The sequence below is a fragment of the Temnothorax curvispinosus genome, unplaced genomic scaffold, assembly GCF_003070985.1.
Source record: "Temnothorax curvispinosus isolate PA1 unplaced genomic scaffold, ASM307098v1 QBEX01007785.1, whole genome shotgun sequence".
Classification (NCBI taxonomy): Eukaryota; Metazoa; Arthropoda; class Insecta; order Hymenoptera; family Formicidae; genus Temnothorax; species Temnothorax curvispinosus.
The window spans coordinates 313,420-334,389 of NW_020217565.1; the positions used below are offsets into that span (position 1 = coordinate 313,420).

The 20,970-nt window shown below is 43.1% G+C and overlaps 1 protein-coding gene across 8 annotated transcripts; it reads right to left on the bottom strand.

Annotated features, from left to right (window-relative positions):
• Nucleotides 1–97: 97 nt before the first annotated feature.
• Nucleotides 98–20,406, bottom strand: LOC112457471 (dynein heavy chain, cytoplasmic). 8 transcript variants are annotated; one of them, XM_025020559.1, is made up of 22 exons: nucleotides 19,777–20,406; nucleotides 17,338–18,950; nucleotides 17,102–17,237; nucleotides 16,661–17,034; nucleotides 16,368–16,403; nucleotides 15,662–15,733; nucleotides 12,194–15,544; nucleotides 11,723–12,117; nucleotides 11,328–11,638; nucleotides 11,154–11,242; nucleotides 10,904–10,933; nucleotides 9,630–10,776; nucleotides 9,051–9,546; nucleotides 8,149–8,764; nucleotides 7,155–7,949; nucleotides 6,855–7,056; nucleotides 6,309–6,504; nucleotides 4,824–4,941; nucleotides 4,364–4,735; nucleotides 1,513–4,275; nucleotides 1,224–1,421; nucleotides 98–1,016 (listed from the first exon to the last, which is right to left on the bottom strand). In XM_025020559.1, exons 1-22 carry the CDS (start codon nucleotides 20,018–20,020, stop codon nucleotides 582–584), a joined length of 13,989 nt encoding a protein of 4,662 aa, XP_024876327.1. In that variant the 5' UTR covers nucleotides 20,021–20,406; the 3' UTR covers nucleotides 98–581. The 8 variants fall into 8 exon arrangements, with proteins under 8 accessions (XP_024876327.1, XP_024876326.1, XP_024876331.1 ...); XM_025020558.1 differs by lacking the exon at nucleotides 6,309–6,504 and adding an exon at nucleotides 5,671–5,869 and having other exon boundaries at nucleotides 19,777–20,405; XM_025020563.1 differs by lacking the exon at nucleotides 16,368–16,403.
• Between the last annotated feature and the right edge of the window lie 564 nt (nucleotides 20,407–20,970).

Sequence of the window (20,970 nt, forward strand, 5' to 3'; positions counted from 1 at the left end):
ATATATATATATATATATATATATATATATATATATATATATATAAAGAGGATATATACCTACAGTAGCTGTTGAATAATAAATAATGTAAAGAAAATTTTATTATAGTACGACTTTATTAGATGCCATTAAAATATCGTTTATAATAAACACTATAATATCTTGATACTTACATCAGCTAACATAATGTAATCTTTTATTACAGAAAACTATATTTTAAATCTAAAAATGTATACAATATTAAATAAACTATATATATATTACAACCTCCTGCATGTTAATTCTTATAAATGAATGATGTACATTTAATTATGGTCTATGCGCCGAAAGTATTCGTCTCTAATTGTCACAATCAGCACAAAATCCTTTGGAGAAAGCAATTCAGTGTAAAATATATATTTCTTTAATGTTTTTTATACTTTAAGTTTATAATAAGTTGCATGTTACTATGCCCTCTTTTCTTTACAAATGATGTAACATGCAGTAATGTGTCGTATATTGTTTTCATTTTATCGCGATAGTACTCTTTACTTCAGAAGCGGTACAATTTGCTCTAAACGGTTTTAATTGTTAAGCAATTATTAATTCAAAGCAGTGGATGTTAATACAGCAACCCCCCTCTCGTAAAAACTGTGCGGTTCTTGACTAGGAGCGATATTCAAATCGACAGTAAATAGCAATTCGGTACGAGTGCTGTTCAAGTAAACCGGCAGAGACAATTTGCCCTTTCTGATATCCTCCGTAGATGATCGCGCCCATCTTAGCATCGTGACTGGTAAGTCAGTCATGATAGTTGAAGTTAAATACAATTGATTATCTTTACACTGCGCGCCTTGTAGCTTCAAACCAGTAACGGCAAAGGAGCAGTCATCCGTGGCAATGTTATCGCCATCACCGATAGTTACGTTCAATTGCAGTTCCTCGAGTGACCAACTATTAGCCTGAGCGATGCATTGCCTGGTCGCAGTGATATAAGCTTCAGGATTCAGCAAACCTCCCAGCCAAACTGGGAAACTCTGAAACGCAATAGCAATCGCTTTATAATTTTGCTGGAATTATTGAGTTGTATCTATTCGGGCGAGTTCAATGAAAAGCAGAGATATTTCTAAACAACAGTATAATGAAATTAGGTACACTTAAATAAATAGTATAACTGAATTTTCATTCAGTGATAAAATATCTGGGACAGTAGAGCAAGGGCTATAATAAAAATCGAAATAAACCTTTATCTCCTTCGCTCCACCTTGAGAGACCAAACGCGAGACTTCCTGCAGTTGCGAAACTCTGTGGCTAAAATCGGTGATCCATTGTATGACTGTACAGCCTCTTGGCACGGTATATCTCCTCCAACCGCCAGGTAGAATACCCTTTACTAACTCAGACAGCATCGTTCTGTGATAATTGGTCTGTTTTTTCTCACCCTGTTGAAAATATATAAAATGCAGTTACTCCAAACGACAAAAGAGTTCCATTTTACATCCAAGAGTAATAAAACAGAAGTAGAATGCTTACTTGACAAATTAATACGACATCCTCCAAGTCATGGATAACGTCTTGCAGTAATTTCGCACCGCTGTTGACTTCCCTCTCAAAGTATCTGTACAACGGATCTTTGATATTCTCGACGGTCCTCTTCAAGGTCAGTAGATTCTTTGGAAGTAATTGTAACCACGTGGAGGCCGAATTGTGCAGGGTCCTCATCCAAGATGGTCGACCGTCCGCCTCAGCTTCCCTCGGCGTATCCAGAGACTCCTCATTCGAGTACGCCAGTTCATCCTCGTCCTCCAACTGCTGCATCTTGAGAAGTTTGGAAACCAAGTCGGTTCCTCTTGTAGTTAAAAGCACTTTCTCCGCATTATTCGGCAGGCCGAGCCAGGAAGGTGTCTGTCTATCCGAGAGAGACTCGATCCACTTCAAAAAGTGGTCGCGCCTAGTGCCATCCGGCATGGTGATGTGTCTTTGATTGCCTTGTGCGCCGTCGATATTGGCGACAAGGGCAAAGTCAGCTTCGAATGAGCGTGGAGTGAAGAGCTTGCGCAGGAAAGAAGCCAGGAGACGTTGATCGAAATCGTTGTCAATCTTGCCGCCGTAGATGCACTGTGAGAGAAGAGTCACCAGAGCATCCCAGGGAACTTTTTCCGGCGGTAGGTTCGTCCTGCCCATAGCCGTGGCTTCGATCCACGTGTCCAAAGTGTCACAGGCGACTCTCAGGTCGCTCTCGTTGAATTCGTAGTGCTTGGCCCAGCCCAACGGCGCGTAACGCAGACGTTCCTGCACGATTGCGTGGAACCACGCGAGCAGGAAGTAGAGACGAGCCCTCTCGTTGGGTGCTCGCATCATCCTCGAGGCGGGTACGGTGCTGAACGTACGCAACAAGTTCGCACGTATGCCAGGAGGCGGCTCGAACACGAAGATCCTACCAGCTCTCAATAGATTCACCGGCACTTTAGGATTAATCTCCATTGTTAGAAACAGTCGGAAGCTAGCGTGCGGCTGAAGACTATGCAGCTTCTTTTCTAATTGCACTAACCATTGCGGAGCAAGATGAACGTTCTTCAACAGCACCCATCTGCCGGCCTTCACAGCCATGTTTATAGCCCGATCAGCCTGATTGAATCCTTCCGCCGACCCGATAGCGATGCTAGCTATCTGCTTGCCCAATTCCGCGGCTAGGTCGTCCACTCTGCCCGAAGCGTCGAAGCCCGGCACCGAGCACAATAAAGCTGGCACGGTGGCCTTCAATTGGTCCTCTACGACGGATGCGAAATCGAGCTCAGCCTCCGCGGCCGGCATGAAGGACTCATTGAAAGCCGAAGCCACTACTAGGGACGCAGCTGCGATTACGCGATCCGGTCGAAAAGCTTGTATTATCAGCAACTGATGCATCGCCGTTCCTGTGGGCGACAACGGCTTTTCCTCTTCCCAGAGCTTCGGCACGCATGTCTCGGGTGTGGGCGACTGTAGCCACGCGCCGAATTCCGAGTTCTCCTGAATCTTTTCCGCGAGCTTCTTGAAGGCGGGCAGTCTTATGCTCAGACGCATCATTGCCTCCTGCTGCTCTGAACTAAGATTGGGTACTGGAGGCGCCCGGATGTTAAGCACGCCTTCTTTACCGCGCAAGAAGAATGTGAATTCGCTGTCGTAAGTGGACTCCGAGGGTATACCCTTCAGGTGGATACGACAGAGCAGCAGAGCGAAAGTCAGCCTGTCCGTGTGCAGCATTCCTCGAGCAACTCGTTCGTAACAGACGGCAAAGAGATCGCGCGTGATTTGCGTAAGCCGTAGACCATAATCCGATATACCGGACAATTTCGGGTTTTGCGACAACACGGACGTAAAGATGTCCAGGAACATCTTCAGCGAATATTGATACAAGAAGTGTACCTGGTTGAGGCTGTCCATTGTGAAGTACATGTTTGAACACGCCTGAGACAGAGGCATATACTGCTGCGAGACCGTCTCGATTTCCGCTATGACCTTGTCTGTTTCCTCCACTTTCTTGCTGATGTCGGCGGCCTCCTGTTTCAGAGTCTCGAGAGTGGTGATCACGGAATCGTCATCGAGGATCTTGCCCTTGGCGTCGTTCAACGCTTGCAGCAGAGACTTTTCGAGTTGTCGCAGCCTCAGATGGAACTCTCCTTGAAGTTTCAGCAGGTCGGATCTCTTCTCATCGATGTCCGGACGTTCGGCCTTCAACACCTGATTCAAACATTGGCTCTGCAAAGAGCTTCTAGTGACGGTGAAATTAACGAATGTCACGCGTGAACAGATGTCAGGTGGGAATTCCACCGTCGGGTCTCTCGTCGATAAGAAAATGACGAAGGAAGGTGAGAGATCTATATCTTGGTCGCCGAGCGTGATTAGCACGCGTCCACCTGTTCGCCTCAATTCTCGGTTCAACACAGGATTCAATATAGGATCGTAATTTTCCACATCTTGGACCAGGAGGGGATTACCGAATCGTAGAGCACTCTCGAGATTTTTCCTGAACGAGTCGTCCAAGAAACTGGTCTTCGTGATCTTCCGGTCTTTAAACTCGTTCAAAATGAATTCTGTCGCCTGTCCGGATGGATCGATGATCAACGGATATCTGTTGAAGCGTTTCAACATAATAGCATTCTCGGTACAGAGATCGTCGGTCGGCAACGCGTTCGCCTGCCATCTCAAACGCTCGTCCGGATTGGACAGGTATTCCGTTCTCGCGATGTCAGGTCTGAATTGCAAGTTTGCGTGTTGCAGGTGTTGGCACCACGTAGTGAAGAGATTTTGGCGATACTAAAATAAAATACATTTCGTTGTAAATTGACATGACTTAATACTCCGAATGCAAAAGAAAGAAATATTAGGAAGAACAGGAACTCACGTGTTGATCGAAATAGCCAGCATAAGCTAAGAAAGCGGAAGATAAGAGAACGTCTCCGATTATCGTAGACATTTGACTCTTAAACGTTTCGCTTGTTGCTTCCCATCGTTCCCTTTCGATGACCAAAGACTTTAACAAAGCGATTGATCTATCCACCTTGGCTTGCACGCTTTCCAGATCGGCTTTGATGGCTTGCGCCTGTGAGATAAGTTGAGCGTACTCCTCCTTGTATGACGCTATGCTCTGCTCCAGTTGAGCAATCAAATTTTTCACTTCCTCGCCCTTTAGTTTGTTAGTTTCTGCTTGTCGCTCCAAAGAATAGAGCTCATCGCGCAGTGGTTCCACTCGCTTCAACATATCAGCATACTCGATCTGGAAATATATTTATCTTTAAAGTACATCCTCTTGAAAATTATATGAATAACGTATGCATCTTTTTAAGGTTTCAAACGAAAATTACCTGCGCTATGGCCCATTTTACCATAGGACCACAAGCTAAGCTAGCACGATTCACTTTCTCGAAGTTATAATCAGGGTTGCTCAGATAGCGGCTCTTCATTTTTTCCCTCACTTCGTCACTAAATAAAAAATTGGTTAATCTTTTTTGTCTTTAAAATAAAGTAACTCTTTCACTCTATTTTAATATAACATTTTTATCATATAAAAATATTTTGTATAAAATATTTTTTTATTTGATCATAAAAAATTTTTAATTTAGCACAAAACTAGAAACTTACTGCAATTACTATAAGAACAGTACGTATTTCATATATGCTATCATAAGTTATCAATATTATAATTTTCAATAAACAAGATTTAGGCACGTTAATGTTAGTGACAAATTAATCGAACATTGTTACCATGCAATAAAAGAATAATAGTAGTTGTATATATAACAATCTTTGTCGTTAAAATTTGTTAATATACACGTTGCATGTTTCAAAGCCGTTTCAGAATTACTTGCCAATCTGGCAATAAAGCGCATTTGTAAGAAATTTGATTACCACAGGTTGTTACGATATATTGATTAAATAAGTGTAAAAGACATCGATTCACTCATTGTAATATTTAAAGAAAATCTCATATTTTCACCATATCCAGAATTCAACAACGCAAAAAAATGAGACCAGCAAACAAGTTTGAAGATCGTCGTGAATTTATAAGCTAATATTTTAATCGTAAATCGGTCAAATATAATCGTATTACAATTTAGCACTAATATTGTACCGTACACAATATTATCTTAAGTTTATGACAGCTGATCTCTCTCGACATCGCAAGAAAACAAATAATGAAGGCATGCTTACGTAATGTCCTCGGTACTGAAATTAGAGACAATGGTATTGATAAAATTGTCCCTCATGATGACCGCACGGATAGATTTCCAGTCGCTGGCGTTTTCGCCGAGCAACAAGCAGATAGACTCCAACGCGACCTTCACAATCGCCGGCGGATTCGCCATGGAACGAACCTCGACTAAATGCTGTTTCTTTATTGATTTCACCGCTGTACGAACAATCAAAGAGGGCATTATATAGTACAAAAGGAAGAAGATGCGCAGGCATTAGGAAAAGTTATAGTAAAGTTACATGAAAGAGAATGCTGGCCTTCCTGTGTAGCTGACCTATAGCGTTAGACTTAGGAGAGGCAACATAAGTAACATACATTATATACATGTTATGTCTCATCTTTACATTTGCAAAGAGATACAAACGATCTGATGAAATATTTTCGTCGTTTGCAATATTTTCTTATGAAATATCGTTGTTGTACGATCTCTTTGCAGTTGTAATGACGCAGTGACGCTAAGTGAACGTGCTAAAATCGACGTGTATGAAAAGGAGACACATATCAAGTTGTTATAAACTGCAGCTCATGTTTCATGTTAGAACCCCGCGTGCGCGAACGTTGAACATTCAGCAGACCCGGTAGTCGCTCCGCTTACATGATATTCTCCGTATTGAAACTGACGATGGTGGGAATGAAGCTGTCCTTCATTAAAATGGCACGAATCTGCTTCCAATCTGTAGCGTTTTCCTCGAGCAACAAGCATATAGATTCGAGCGCCAGTTTGACGACAGCCGGCGGATTTGCCATGGATCGGATCTCAACGAGATGCTGCCGCTTAATTGCCTTCACGGCTACACTCAATGCAAACGTTTTTCAGCGCAAGGTGCGATTATACCGCAATTTTGAAACGGAAGTGATTCGAAAACGTAAAGTGGATAACAAGAAATGTATAGTATAGAGTATTGTTTCCATATTTCTTGAATATTATCAGTAGTATTATTGAGTAATATTGAGCATAACTCGATATATCACAATTTAAACAATTAATTAATATTACTATAAGTGCAAAAAAATTCAAAATTGTTTTTTTTAAATAAAATTTTGAAAAATCGTATGATTATATACTCAATTAATCTTAATAATGTTCGTCGACAAGTTTGTATAATACTGCAATAAAAAAATATCGTTAAAAGATACATACCATTTTGAGCATCAATAACAGCTGGTTCCACTAGGGCAAGATCCGCCATGACATCATCTCTCTTCTGATTTATAGCCACCGTTTGAATAGCCAGTTGTTGTTGGATCTCTTGACTCTGCACCTTCTTCTTCTCGGCTTCCTGCTGGTCCTTGACCATCTGTCTTAATTTCGCATTAGCAGCTTCATTCTTAGCTTGCAGCTCCTATGGGAAAACAGGATAATACAGATGTGTAAAAGGTTCCGTTCTATTAAAAGAAGAAAAAAGATAAATGTTTCTCGTGAATTCAACTTATGTCTCACCTGAGACTTAACAGCTAAGCTCTTTTGCATTTCTTCCACCTGCTCAACTGTTTCGGCGATTTTACTTAAACCGACATTTAGATGCAACTGTTGTTCCTCCAGGTCACTTCTCTTCTCTTGATACAATTTGACGAAGTGATTGATAAAATCTAAGTAATGGCGCGGCGTGATTGCCATTGTTCTGGCACCTCTCTTAGCCAGTCGCGTGTTTGCTTTGTGCAAGGTCTGATGAACGTAAACGCACGCATTTATCACGGCATCTCTGTGCGTCGGTTGCGGTGGGATCAACGAACACACGGACGGGAAGAAGTCCGGACACTTCCACGTGGGTCTTTCCAAGTCGACACGATTAGTAAATTCTTTGCCGACCTGGAACAACGCATTGTCCGACCAATCGCCGAACCAATTCAGTACGCATCTGTTGAATAACGCAGGCGATGTCGCCGCGCGATCTTTCAGGCCGTCCGTACTCGGATTCATTGTGAAAACGACGTGCAGATTCTTCATAACTTGGCCGGTGAACCATTTGTACAATTCCTCGTTGGAATCTAGCATTAGACCCTCTCGCTGAGCACCTTCTTTGCATTGCGTCATGAGTGTCGTGTATTCGTCACCCTCGAACAGTCCGGGCACTTCTCCGTTCGCGAGCAACGTGTTCATGCGCTCGAGAAAACCGGAATCCAGCACGTTAGATTCGTCGAGAATAAAAGCTATCTTTTCGTCCTTGCAACCGGATCGTCTCAACACCTGCCGTAAATCTTCATCGAAATCTTCACCGGTGTATTTATTGTGTACCTAATCGGAGATATTGATCGATTAGAAAAACATACTTGAATTGAAGTATTAAGTATGGCCGCGTTTTGATATTCACTGTACTGAAAATCTATAGTGTACGTGACCGTGAACTATAGATTTTCCGTACTGACAGTGAGTATGGGAACGCAGTCTATTTGTTATCGAAACAAGTTTATTATCGATACAAAACAGGAATTACCTTAATTTGGAAGATAGACAAGCCATTCATCCATGCAACGAATCTCGACAGCGTAGTCTTACCAGCGCCAGAGACACCAATTAGCAACAAGTGTCCCTGAGGCTGTCGGAAAATTCTGTCAATACGCAGGACATGTTCAAGAACCTCGTCGAAGAGCACCAATGGCACATCCAGCTCTTCCTCGTAGAATACTTTCAACCTTGCTCGAACGTAATCTCTCAGCTCTTCTCTATTCACCGGCACATAGTCCTTTGACAGCCAGTTACTGTACAAGATCGGTCTGGCCAATGCTTTCTCTCTGTCGACCGACATAAAGTGTTTCAGGGCCACGATGTCTATGTTCTTGTTTGTCCAAGCCCTCTCGGATTCCTCCACCAATCTATCTTGGAATAGACGAAGAGCTTCATGGGCCCATAAACGCACCAGACCTTCCACGGAGAGATTGTCAAGCGGTCTAATGGCTTCGCAAATACCGCGCACCCAACGTGTCATTTCACGCGGAGAGTACACATAGTGCGGTTGCATGTCCTGAGTAAATCTCTCCTGGGAGGCCAGATAGAACTCCACCATTGCGTTCGTTAAAGGTTCTGCGTAGCCTCTCAGATTAGGCGTCAATCTATAATTATGCAGAAAGAATTTCTCTCATGTTAATTAATATTTGTAGGGCGATGCTTTTGTTACGAAAAAGGAAAACGTATCTCGAGACAACATAATAATTATGCTAAATAAATACAAATGAAATTTTTGCGTGATGAGTGAAAACGATGGACTTGCGATTAGCATGTCCCTCATTTCATACGCGCTTTATTTTTATACGAGATTTATTGAAGATTGTAAATAAAAGAATGTAAAATAAGAATAGTAACTTATATTGAAGCCCTTTCAACAGACAAAATTCTTACCTGAGCATGGCACGCGTGAATGTACCATAAATCTGCTTGAGCGAGGTTTCTCCAGGATAATCAACGTAAATGACGGGTACATGTCGCAGGAACCTGTGACTGAGAGGTTTCCTGCCGGGGTCTGTAGGTGGATTACAGGCACCTACAAACTGAATTCTTTCCAGAGTGACCCATGCCTGGTCGCTGGTTCTATAAAAGCCTTTGTGTTCCACCAACTGCCTCAAGAAAGAGATCACACGTTGCGTCCCATAATTATCCATATCAGGTAAATTGATCTCATCGCAGAACAGAACCAGCCATTTGCCCAACTGCACCGGTGAGAGTACAACGCCGTTTGGCGTTTTACGATATTCGCAATAGTGATCGAATGTTTTGAGTAACAGTTCGGGTGTCGTCGCGGAAGAGAAGTTAAGTCCGACAACTTCCATGTCCGGAAGTGCTCGCAAAGCAGAGAATAATGTCATAGTTTTGCCAGAACCGGGTGGTCCACACAGTACTAAACATAAAAGTAATTATATTTTTAAATGCATAAATAATACAGCAATAATAAATGTGTTTGTTAGATAAGTAATCACTTACCTAGAGGTTTATGCTCAGCCAGCCAAGTGTACAGTAGACTCTCGTGCCTCACAGTGTCTAAAGTTGGCACGACAATATCTGGGCTAGCTACCTTATGAGTTTCCACTTCAATTTGAGGAACTTTGTTGCTCCAAGGCAACCATTCGCCATGTATATTTACTTCAAAGTCTATAATAGGTATATTATTTTGAGAAGGTAAAGGTACGGTTGTAATAGATCTAATGAAGTCACCCAAGTCGGATCTAACTTTTAATTTAGCGTCTCCCGCAAAGCTCCATAAGAGCGCGTAAACCAAGCACTTGGGCATGTAACGTTCCAGTTGTTCGCTCGGCAAAGGAAAGTCGATGTGAGAGTGATTATATTGCAGTACATTGCGAACGGCTTGATTTAGCATAGAGAATAAAGAACTGAGAGCTCGCAAGCGCGTGAAGTCCATTATATGTTCCTGCCTCATGGCGTACTCCAAGCATCTCACTACTAAACCGTCAGGTGCGAAGTAACTTTGCATGATGCTGGCGACTTCTCTCTGCACCGATAAAGCAGGTGATAGAGTATCTTCTTTCTCTGAGGCTTTCTTGCCAAGATTATCCTCTTCGCCGTCCTCCAATGGGATATTTCGCAGGCGTAGCATATAGTTTTCGAATATCATTTCCGTTGACAGCACGTCCTCCGAGAACCAAACCATACCGCATCGCGACACGGTAGCCAAGGTAGCGTACTTAAGGTCTTGCACTTCGAACATAACTCTTACGTTCGGCGGTAAGCTCAGGCGTTCACCATTGGGTAAAGTGAGAAGCTTGTTGTCGTCCAACACCGAGTTTAGGTTTTCGACCCATTCCGGGTCGACATCTCCGTCGAATATGATCCATTGCCGCTTGTTGATTTCACCTCTGACGTTATCGATTATCTTCCTCAATATATGCGTGAACAGACCGTCCGTCCATTCGCGCGTATTTGGATCTAATACGCCGTACAACGTTTCTTTGCTGATCGCTTTGGGATCGATCACATGGGCGACACCTTCCACACCTTCGAATCGCTCCAGCGCTTTAAGCAGCACCTTCCAGGCCGTTGTTTTACCAGATCCACTCGGGCCGACCATCATTAATCCATGATTTAAGTTACAAATTTGGTATAATTGAAGTACCTGAATAAATAATATAATAAATAGAAGATTGCAAGAGAAAGATAATTCGTGATCCCGATATAATAAAAGAAAAATATAGAAAATATATTAATAGTTACAGATGTAATTATATTTAGGTTGATCTCACCTTCTCTACCCATGTTTCACCAACCAAATCCTTAGTATGCATAAACAATATGAAAATTAAGTCTTTAAGCATGCTATTAATATATATGTACATATAATATACAAGAAATGCAGTTACTATTTTGCGAATAGAGTAAATATCTTAATTTGTGTTATTGATAGTGCACGAGAAGATAATTAAAATTATAATGAGAATTAGCGTTAAGTATCATTTATTTTTTAAAATCTTTTCTATTAGAAAAATGCATTACCTTTTCTTGCCAAGCTCCTCCTTGTTCATCACCTTCGCCACATACTAGGTATTCCTCAGTGCAAACTTTCCTGATCTGATCTTTCAATCCTGAAATAAAATGCGTATATTCATATAGAAATTTCCGCGTAATTATCTATTTATAAAGATACGTATTATTACAATAATAATTTACCCTTCATTTCTGCACGCGTGTAATTCACGTTAGGGAATACATCGCTGAGCAAACTGAATAATAATGGGATATCCTCGGCAACCAATTTGGGAACCATCGTCTCGCAAACAGATTGAATAAGTATCTCCTGCTCAGGCAGATTCTCAGCGATCGAGGCTTCATCAATATTGGTTTCACCACGGCTATGCATGCCCTCCTTGATCTTTTGAATACGGTCGCGTTTTACGTTTCCGGCAGAAATCAACACGGATTTAAGGGCACGTAATCCGAAATCGTAATGAGATTGATTAGAAAGTTGTTCATCGCAAAGCCTACGAAAGGAGAAAAGTTCAATAATGCAACAGATAATATTTGTTATACACACACAAGATCCTAATGTGTATTCGAATACATACTTGAAGAATGGCACAATTTTACACGCCAATTTTTCCGCTGATCGGAAACCTTGACTGAAGAGCATTACTTCGGCAATCAGTTGTCGATCAGGTGTGGTCATAGCAAGCGATCTGAAGAGCTTCTTCAGATTGTCAGGTAGATTGGAACGTCCGGCGTATCCGGGATTCATGGTGATGAATATAGCCATATCGGTGGAGACTTTAACTTGCTTTCCAACCAATTCGACACACAGAGTCCCTTCTTTCTTGCCTTCCATCTGACTCTTGAGCGCTTCTTGAATCGTCTGCACTTGCTGAGAAACGGCGGATAACATCCGTTCTTCCAAACGATTAAATTCGTCGAAGCAACCCCACGCACCCACTTGACAGAGACCAACAAATATACGACCCATAGCCTGTAAGAAATAATGATAACATAAAGCATATGTTTCTTTTTATCGTTAATATTATCGAGCTCCTTTTTTTACTTACCTGGAAATCGAATGTCTCGTCACAATTAAATACCAATACGAATCTTCCAAGCTGATGACCTAATGCTTTCACAGATTCAGTCTTTCCTGTACCAGCTGGCCCGAATGGCGAACCACCAAGTCGAGCTTCTAATGCTTGCGTCATTGTTAGGTAGCATCTATCAGTCAACGGTGTCTGCACCAGCCGATCTTGTACACCCAAGTATTCAAATCCATAGAAGAACTTAGCGTTCGCCATATGTATCGTGAGCTGCTGAAGCTCTTCCGTTTGCCTAGGATCGAAGTAGAATCTCATTTCACACAGCCACTCGAAGGCCTTTGGATTCGAAACTCTGTTGGCGATCAATCGTCTGGTAACGGTACGCTTGTGTACAAATTCATTGATCAAATGTTCCAATTTCTTTCTCCTTAAAGGCGGCTGCTCTTGAAGAACAGAGTCGGCCAGAACGTTTAAAGTGCTTTCTACCTGTACCAGAACTCTATCCAGCGGGTTTTTGCTCGGGTCTACTTGCGCTTCATGGAGAGCCGCTTCCACATCTTCCGACCATAAGATCTGTGCAGCTAGAACGACTATCTGGGCTTGATAATTATCGCACCACGACATAAACGCCTGCGAATTTATATTACCGTCTTTAAATTGCTTGATATCTTGTACCGCTTTCGCGAGGCTTGAGGCGAGCGTTACGCGCATTTCTTTCTCCACGAGCGACAACCACTCATTGATCTTGGGATGATCGACTGTAGATACCGGATTCTGGAATATAACTTCTTCACCCTCGCGTGAAGCGACACCGGTAATAACCGTGTTATCCTCATTCAGCAGAATAGCGGCTACGCCGGCAAACATCTTCTTGAAGTGCTTCTGCAGCCTTGCAATATTTTTGCTGTTACCAATAATCTCTAACAAGTCTTCGTCACCGACAAAGTAAAATCGTGGGAAAGAAGTTCGTTCTCTTTCCAAGTACTCGCCCAGTGCCTTCTGTATCTTGCCAAGAAGATCGGCAAGACGTTCGAGCGCCCTTTGAACGCCAGGAATGTTCAAAACGTCTGTAACCATAGGGGATTTGGATACTTTCTTCATCAGTCCCAGGAACTCGGAACTGATACTTTGGAAACGGGATGTCTCCACCGGTAATAACGTTTTGATATCTGCGCTACCGGAGAAGATGCCTTCGAGATAAACCCATCGTCGCTGTACGTCTATCCACACGTCGAACAGAGCGTTAATTCTATTTAACTTTTCTTCCCATGTCAAAGCTTCTTCCTCGAATACCTTGTAATACGGCGATAGCTTCATAGCTGCCACTGAATTGATGTGTTCTTTCACCTTATTGAACAAATCGTCCCAACCACGTATCAGTCTGCATTTATTTTGGTAATTTATCAAGTCCAGCTCATATGTTTGCCATGACTCGCGTACTTGCTTCAAGAACTCCTCGAGTGCCATTTCGCCCTGAGCCACAAGGATAATATCTTTAACTATACCCTCATTTTTCTGAAGATTCACATCCCAGACTTGGCCGAGAGTAAGCTCGCTCAATACCCAGTTCACTCTGAGCTGCTTCGTCAATTGTTTCCAATGCCGTTCTTTGAGCGCGTCGGATTTCAGTTCTACAATCAGCATGTTCACTTTCGTATAACTCTGTAACATCTTCTTCACGTATTCGTACGACGAATATTGCCTTAATCTCGCTGGAAGTTCCTTCAATTGCGCCATCATCGTATCCAACTGTTGACGTAACTTCCGCGGTTGTACGGAAAGCCAAGGTTTCTCGCGCGTTTCGTCAATTTGTGTCCATATTCTCGACAGTTCCGACCAAACTCCCCTCAAGTCCTGTAGCTCTTCAAATACCACCTGCATTCTATCCTCGCTAGTCGATATCCCGCCTGGCTCTTGCAGTTCCAACGCCTCTTTGGCTTTGGCTACGTTATCCCTCTCTTCTTTGAGCCTAGCGAATTTACTCTCGAATAACTGCAGCTGTTGCAAAGCATCGTCCGGTCGCAAATGGCCTTCCACCGGTTTACCCCTTTCCCAGTCACTGAGGAAGTCGGTGGTTCTTGTTTCAACCGCTTTATCTTCAGCGACGATTTTCATCTGCAGGGATGCCACTTGAGTTTGAATGCTGGTATCCTTGCGTTTAATTATTTCGTTGAACGCACCCCATTCTCCCTCTATATTATCCACGTGCAGCCAAGAAGATGGGAATTGGAATCTCTGACGTTCAAGTATCCTTTGACCTTCACGATATATGTCTACTTGTTTCTCCCATGCTTTCATCTTGCGTTTCAGGGATTGCACGTATGTTATAAAACCGACTGCATCGGATGTGCTAGCTGCTTCGATGGACTGCTGCTCCAGATCACTCCTGGATTTCGACACCTGGGAGTGAAAGCTCGCCATCTCATTACCCAGAAGCGTTCCGAATTTGCCCAAAGTTTCTTTATGCCACGAATCGTACTTTAGAGACACCTTACTCTGCACTTTTGCAAAATCTATGATCACAGGTCCGAATTCACGTCTCGTGTCCGAAGTATCGAACGTGGTTCTTGTCTTCTTTATGTCATTGAGGCACTTCATCCATAAGTTAATATTTTCGCCCAATTTGCCATAAAGATTGCCCGGCTGCAGATCCCAAAGAGCTTGATAGCGTAGCCATTGGTCGACATAATCTGCAACGTCCCTCATCTTGGATTCGACCGCTTCGTACGCTGCCTCCAGCGGTTGCTTACCAGCAGGTAATTTCGTAAGCAAATTTCTGTATGTTCCTGATTCAGGTTTATCCAGCCCGACCTGATATCTCGAGCTTTGGAGACGAACCTGCGAAGTAACAATTGCCTGCCAGGCAAATAACTGTTGCATTATCTGGAACCTTGCGTCTTCGATGCTAGGATATAAATACATAGTCTGATTGGTAATTCGGACTTCGTGGATCTGATTTTGAATTTTCGGATCGCCGCCAGGTTTATGCGTCGGTTGCGCGGGAGCGTCCGTGTCCATACTCAGGTCCACTTCCTTTTTGTGACCGGTTAGGGCATCGGTCCACGCTTTTATTCCAGCTTCCAATCTGGCGGCCAAATTTTTCTCCACTTCTTCATCGAGTCTCGCAACCCAGATATGTAAGTTGGAATAATTCTTCAGAGATAGTTCATCTACAGATTTCTGTATCTTGGCTAATATGTCGGCGAACGTGTTTGCGGAATAAGGACACGTTTCAAGAGAGCGAACATCAACATCCAATTGTTCTTCCACAACCAAAAGATCTTCTACTCTTTCTTGGAACGATACGACAGTATCCGATAAACGCTGCACGTATTGATCGAGTTTGTAGCTCTCCCAAACTAGTGCAATACCCTATAAAAAGACAATCAATACAGTTATAATATTAGAAACTACACAGTATAAAGAAAGCATATATAGAATAGCGAATTTAAAAATTTTATATATTTTATATAAAACGTCTCAGCATACCTCGGAGATCAATGATAAGACATCTTTACGCATACCAGCGACCAAGGGTATGATACTGGCTTTGTCCTCAATCTAAGAAGAGATTTGTTACATTATTTCTTTAAATATGTAATGTCCGTAATAATTTTGGTACAATTTTACAACATAAAATACAATTTATCATTCAATACCGAACTCAAGAATATGCATACTTAAAAATTTAATATAGATAATGTACGGTCATGTGATAATTAGTATGTTTATGATAGTTGGTATATTCATATCAAATAGATGAAACAATTATATGTATTATATCGCCTCCAAGCACTTTCCGGACATGCGGAGAGCCTCATTTATTGAAATTTATAAATAAATCCATAATTGCACATTTATAATTATATTTTTAAGTATTCGCCTTTATATGAATTTGAAAGTTTAATATAGAACGTATATGTACATTTTTTCTTGGTGTCCTTTAAAATATTTGTGAAATTTATTAATTAAAATGAATAATTAGACCTCCCGCACATCCGTACAAGCCTACATGTATTTGAAACTAATTGATGTAACATTCGTTAAATATATATATATATATATAAATCAGTAAAAATAAATTATGTGTTATCTTGCATAACAGATTTATCTACGATAGCTAAGCAGGCAGACAATAATGCATTTGCATATATAGGCAAGATGCATAATTCCTGGAAGCGTCATGTATGACTACCTTTAATGCGGGACAATGGGGACTCCGATTGGTAAGCTAAAAATATTGGAGATCCAAAAAATTAGAGATATCAATTATTCTAACATTTACCCTTCAACACCTGGCACTATTACCCTAGCGTAATCTATCGTTTTGTTCGGACTGTTAAAGCTTTAAAAGTTGCCTATGTCAATTGTAATAATTCATAAAATGCGGAAACACCCAGAAAAAAAAAAGAAATCGATTGTTGGCTAAAAAATTGTTAACTTCTTGATAACGAGATGATTAGGAAATTATTACCACGATCGTCTTACCTTCTCCAATGTTCTCTCATAAGTTCTGATGCTTTCAATGAGACTGATGGCGAAGGGATACAGCTGGTTAGCCTGGTGAGCCTTATTCACGATAGGTAGAGGCACGCGAAATCCGAGGTTTCTCAAGTTTCTCACTTCTTTGGATAGCGTAATAATCTCGGGAAGGAAATTCACTTTCAGTTTCAGCACATTGCCGCGTCCCGTTCTCGAACGCACGCTCTCGATCGTGAAGATACGCCCGGTCACACCAAGATTCCGTGCCTGCACCTTGCGCGCCCAGTCATCAAAAATCTCTTGCGTTGACAGTTTCATACGGAAGCTATCCCCGTCGGCTTTCAGTTTTTGACCCTCGATATGACTCTCCCATCCCTTGCCTAAACACACGCATGTAATATTAAGTTGAGAAAATAATTTCTACAGCTCGAGAGGTTGGAAGATTACCCAGAACATCCTCGACGCGTTTCAAATACATTGTCAATTGGTAATCGATTTGTTTGACCCATATTATTGATCCAGCTACAGGTGGCAAGTCTCTCACCATGCTCATTCGGCAGCATTTACTTTGCGCATATTGAACCTACAAAAAAAATGTTTTCAAAGTCACTAAAATGCATCCATTTGTTTAAAGTGCAAATACGTATGCATAAGTTAAAGCTATCTTAAGGTTTATTTCATACCTTAAACTTTTCGTGCAGCGCCTCAATATCGTCTTTGACTCTCTGTATAAGCTGCGTCTGATATTCCCTGATGGCGCCCCGAATGTGCGGCCGTACGAAGAGCGCGTTAAATCGTGAAAATATCCTGAACATTTCATTCGCGTTCTTGGCCGTGCCCAATTGATCACGGAGATGCGCCGTGATCCGCGCCTCCACGCGCTCGATGCGCTCCTCGTATCTGTGCACAGCGGCATCCCAGGATTCCTGCCCCTCCTTGGTGATGTCCAGACAATCCACTTCCTTCACGTTCTCGTACGCCAAGTTAACTTCGCTGATAGCGTTGGCGTCGGCGGCGTCCAGCGCGAATTCCACCTTCACGTTGTCGTTATCGGCGTTCTCCATCGTGGAAGTGTTGCTGCTCTGGCGTACGGTGGGCCTGAGCACGCGGACTATCACCGTTCTCAGCTGCTCGTGCTGCCGTCGGAAGCGGCGCATGTGCTCCATCCTCGACTGCAACTTCTTGTGCGCCGGCAGTACCCTCCATACCATCTTCATGTGCTCGTCGCGCTTCTTCTTCACGACGTCCCTCAGCAGCCCCGTGAGCTTGTCGTACTCGTCGTCCCAGGTGGTGAAGACTTCGAAGCATTGGGCCATGACTTTCTCGAAATCATCGAACGGAATGTGCATCAGACGTCGCGTGCCCAGCACCTTGAGCAACTGTTGCCCCAAGTCCCTTGAGATAGCCTCTACCAATCTCAGCACTCTCTGAATGGGATACTTGGTGCTTCTGATTTTCCTCAAGTGCATGAATATCTGCTGCACGCTGCTGCGTATTCGTTCCAATTCAGTAGCCGACAGCAGATCGTTGATCGGGAAGTCTTTCATCAGTGGATTGTAATCGTTTACGGTGGCCAGCGCCTGCTTCAAGCCGGTGTCGGTGTCGAAACTGACGGTGGCGTGGAATCGCTTGCCGTGCTTGAGTATATCGAGCGTCAGGGAAATCTCGATGCTCTCACGCTTCTCCTGAATGCGGTGCAACGCTCTTTCGAGATTCAACCAGAACGATATCTCCTGAAGGGCCGTACCCGATTCCGGATCGCGGTTCAGTTTCGTGACCTTCTGGATCTCCTTTATCCACCTGTTTACGCCGTTCTGCAATTGATTGAGGAACGTTGAGTCCTCGACCTTGTCGCCGAAATCGGCAACTTTCGGCTTACGACCCTCCTCCTCGCATTGCTTGATAACTTGAGCGACGATCGGATGAACGGGCAACGATATCTCGGGGATATCGATATTCTGCTGCAAATGCAGCAGCCCCATCTCAAGTTCGGCAATCTTCTTCTCCACTAACGGCACCATTTTATCCCCGTCCCGGTGGGCGCGACCCGTTTCCTTAACGTAACTCTTGAAATAGGGCGCCATGGTCTTGCTTATCGCGTGCAGGGTTTCGTACGGCGGCCCGTCGGAGAAAGTGATCAGGCGCACTTGGGAGTGAATGGATTTATCAGCCTCGACGACAATTCCACGCTTCGTCAGAACTAGGGAGGCCATTTTTGGGTTTGAAAAGTGTATCTCGTTCGATATATAATAAGTGGCATTCTCCTTGTCCTCATCTCCCTCGCCGCTGTCTTCTTCTGCAAACAGAGAACGGTAAATGTAAAAAGGATTTCACGCAATTGTTCAGTTTTTCAATAATTAGATCACGATGACGGGTAACTTCGAGAAAGAAAGGCGATGAAATATAAACGGAAAACTGTACATCGATGAAAACTTTCAATTTATCCAATACCTTGTTCATAATGCAAAATAGAGATTCATATTATTTGAATTGGCTTATGTAAAGTACATTTAAAGTATTTAAAAAATATACAATAAATATAAAATATAAATATACAAGATATATAATATGATTCACACATACTATATATGTAATACATAGTTTCATTATAGCATGTAAATAGACGAGGGACGTTTATCGCCAGGATCATAAATCTGACGGCGGCTGCGTGATAAAGCGCAAACGCGGCGGAATCCGGATTTGTTATCAAACTACGCGTTACCGCTGCGCGTTCGCCTAGCGCGTAAATGCAGGCACGCGCTGTGGCTGTGCGAGAAGGTCGACGGGGATCGTGGCGAAGATCATGATCATGAGGAACGTATGCCATGCCATGCGTCGCCCACGTCAATCGATGTATGTATGTATACATACGTACCGCTGATACGCGCATATCGATCTCATCGGCCCGAGTGAGTCATATTTGGCGGGAGAGCGCGGGGCGTGAACGCACCCGCGATTGATTTTCCGCGTCGCACGGCATGTATGTATACATACCTATGTATGTACGTGCGAATGTACCGTTGCACGCACCGTCACCGATCCAAGTTAACGCATCCGATAATGGAGGGCCGCGGCCCGGAGAAAGAAAGATGATGAGGATGATCGATCGATCACGCGCTCACCTTTGCTCGAGCTCCTCTGCACGTAGAGCGAGCTGACCTGCGAGTCGCCGAGGAACTTGCGAATGCACTCCTGATTGTAGCGGTCGTCGAGCGCCAGGTTGAACCCGGGCGGCACCGCATCCTCGTCCGGCAGCAGCACGGTGACGGCCTTGCGCAGATAGCTGGCGAACGTCGGGAACTCGACGATCGCGACGTTCTGCGACTCCGGAGACGGTTCCCCGGAGCCGTCCAAGGAATCGCCCATGCCGGGTCGGTTTCGGTACCTGCCGCTCGCTCGCTACCACTCGCTGCTCGCTGCCTGGTGGGATCGTTCTCGGAGGAATGAGGACTGAGAGGAGGCGAGCGCGTGTCGCCGGGGGGGTAGATCGCACGACCACCGACCCCCTCCGCTCCGGAATGAACTGTCAGCGCGACCGTGCCCCGTGCCCTGTATATGCGCGCCCACGGACATGAACTGGCACACGAACTACGTCGCACTCGGCACTCTCGGCAGTCTCGGCACTAAGACTAGTGAGACTACTGAGACTTTCGAAATGAGCTCGACGAGTCCTAGGTTATGGACACTTCACTATTGATTAGATTAGACCGCGCGTATTCAAGCATTCATGCGATGGTTGATGATTGAAGAACAGAGACATGCGTGGTCAGATGCTCTCTCACGCAACAGATTTGTTTTTTTATTAGATCTGTCTTTTTATAGCTGAATTAGTGTATGTACATTTTTTTGGACTTAAAATAAAATTGGTGTATGTTTGGAATTATATGAATGGAACCTTGAGAGAGAAAGAAATCCCGAAGAGAAGAATTAGAGAATATCGATGTTATCGATTGCCGATATAAAAGATTTGAATCGCCGATATAAATATTCAATTAGCTTGTAATGCAATATTAAATTCGTGGATTTATTATTACACACAGCTTTAAAAATAAGAATGTATATTTACGACGCAATAATACCGTATATACTGCAAAACTACGTTTCTTTCAATAGTTATCACTTGCATACATAACCAAAACTGGATAATAAAAGTAAAATTGTAGCTTTAAATAAAAATTGAACATAATTGATTGTAAATGTTCGTATATCTACGAAACATGATTTAATTCTTATCATTTACAGTAGATGCAATTTTTGAATTGTGATTTTCTGTGAAATCATCAAACATCAAAAAACTATATTTTAGAAAGGAACTT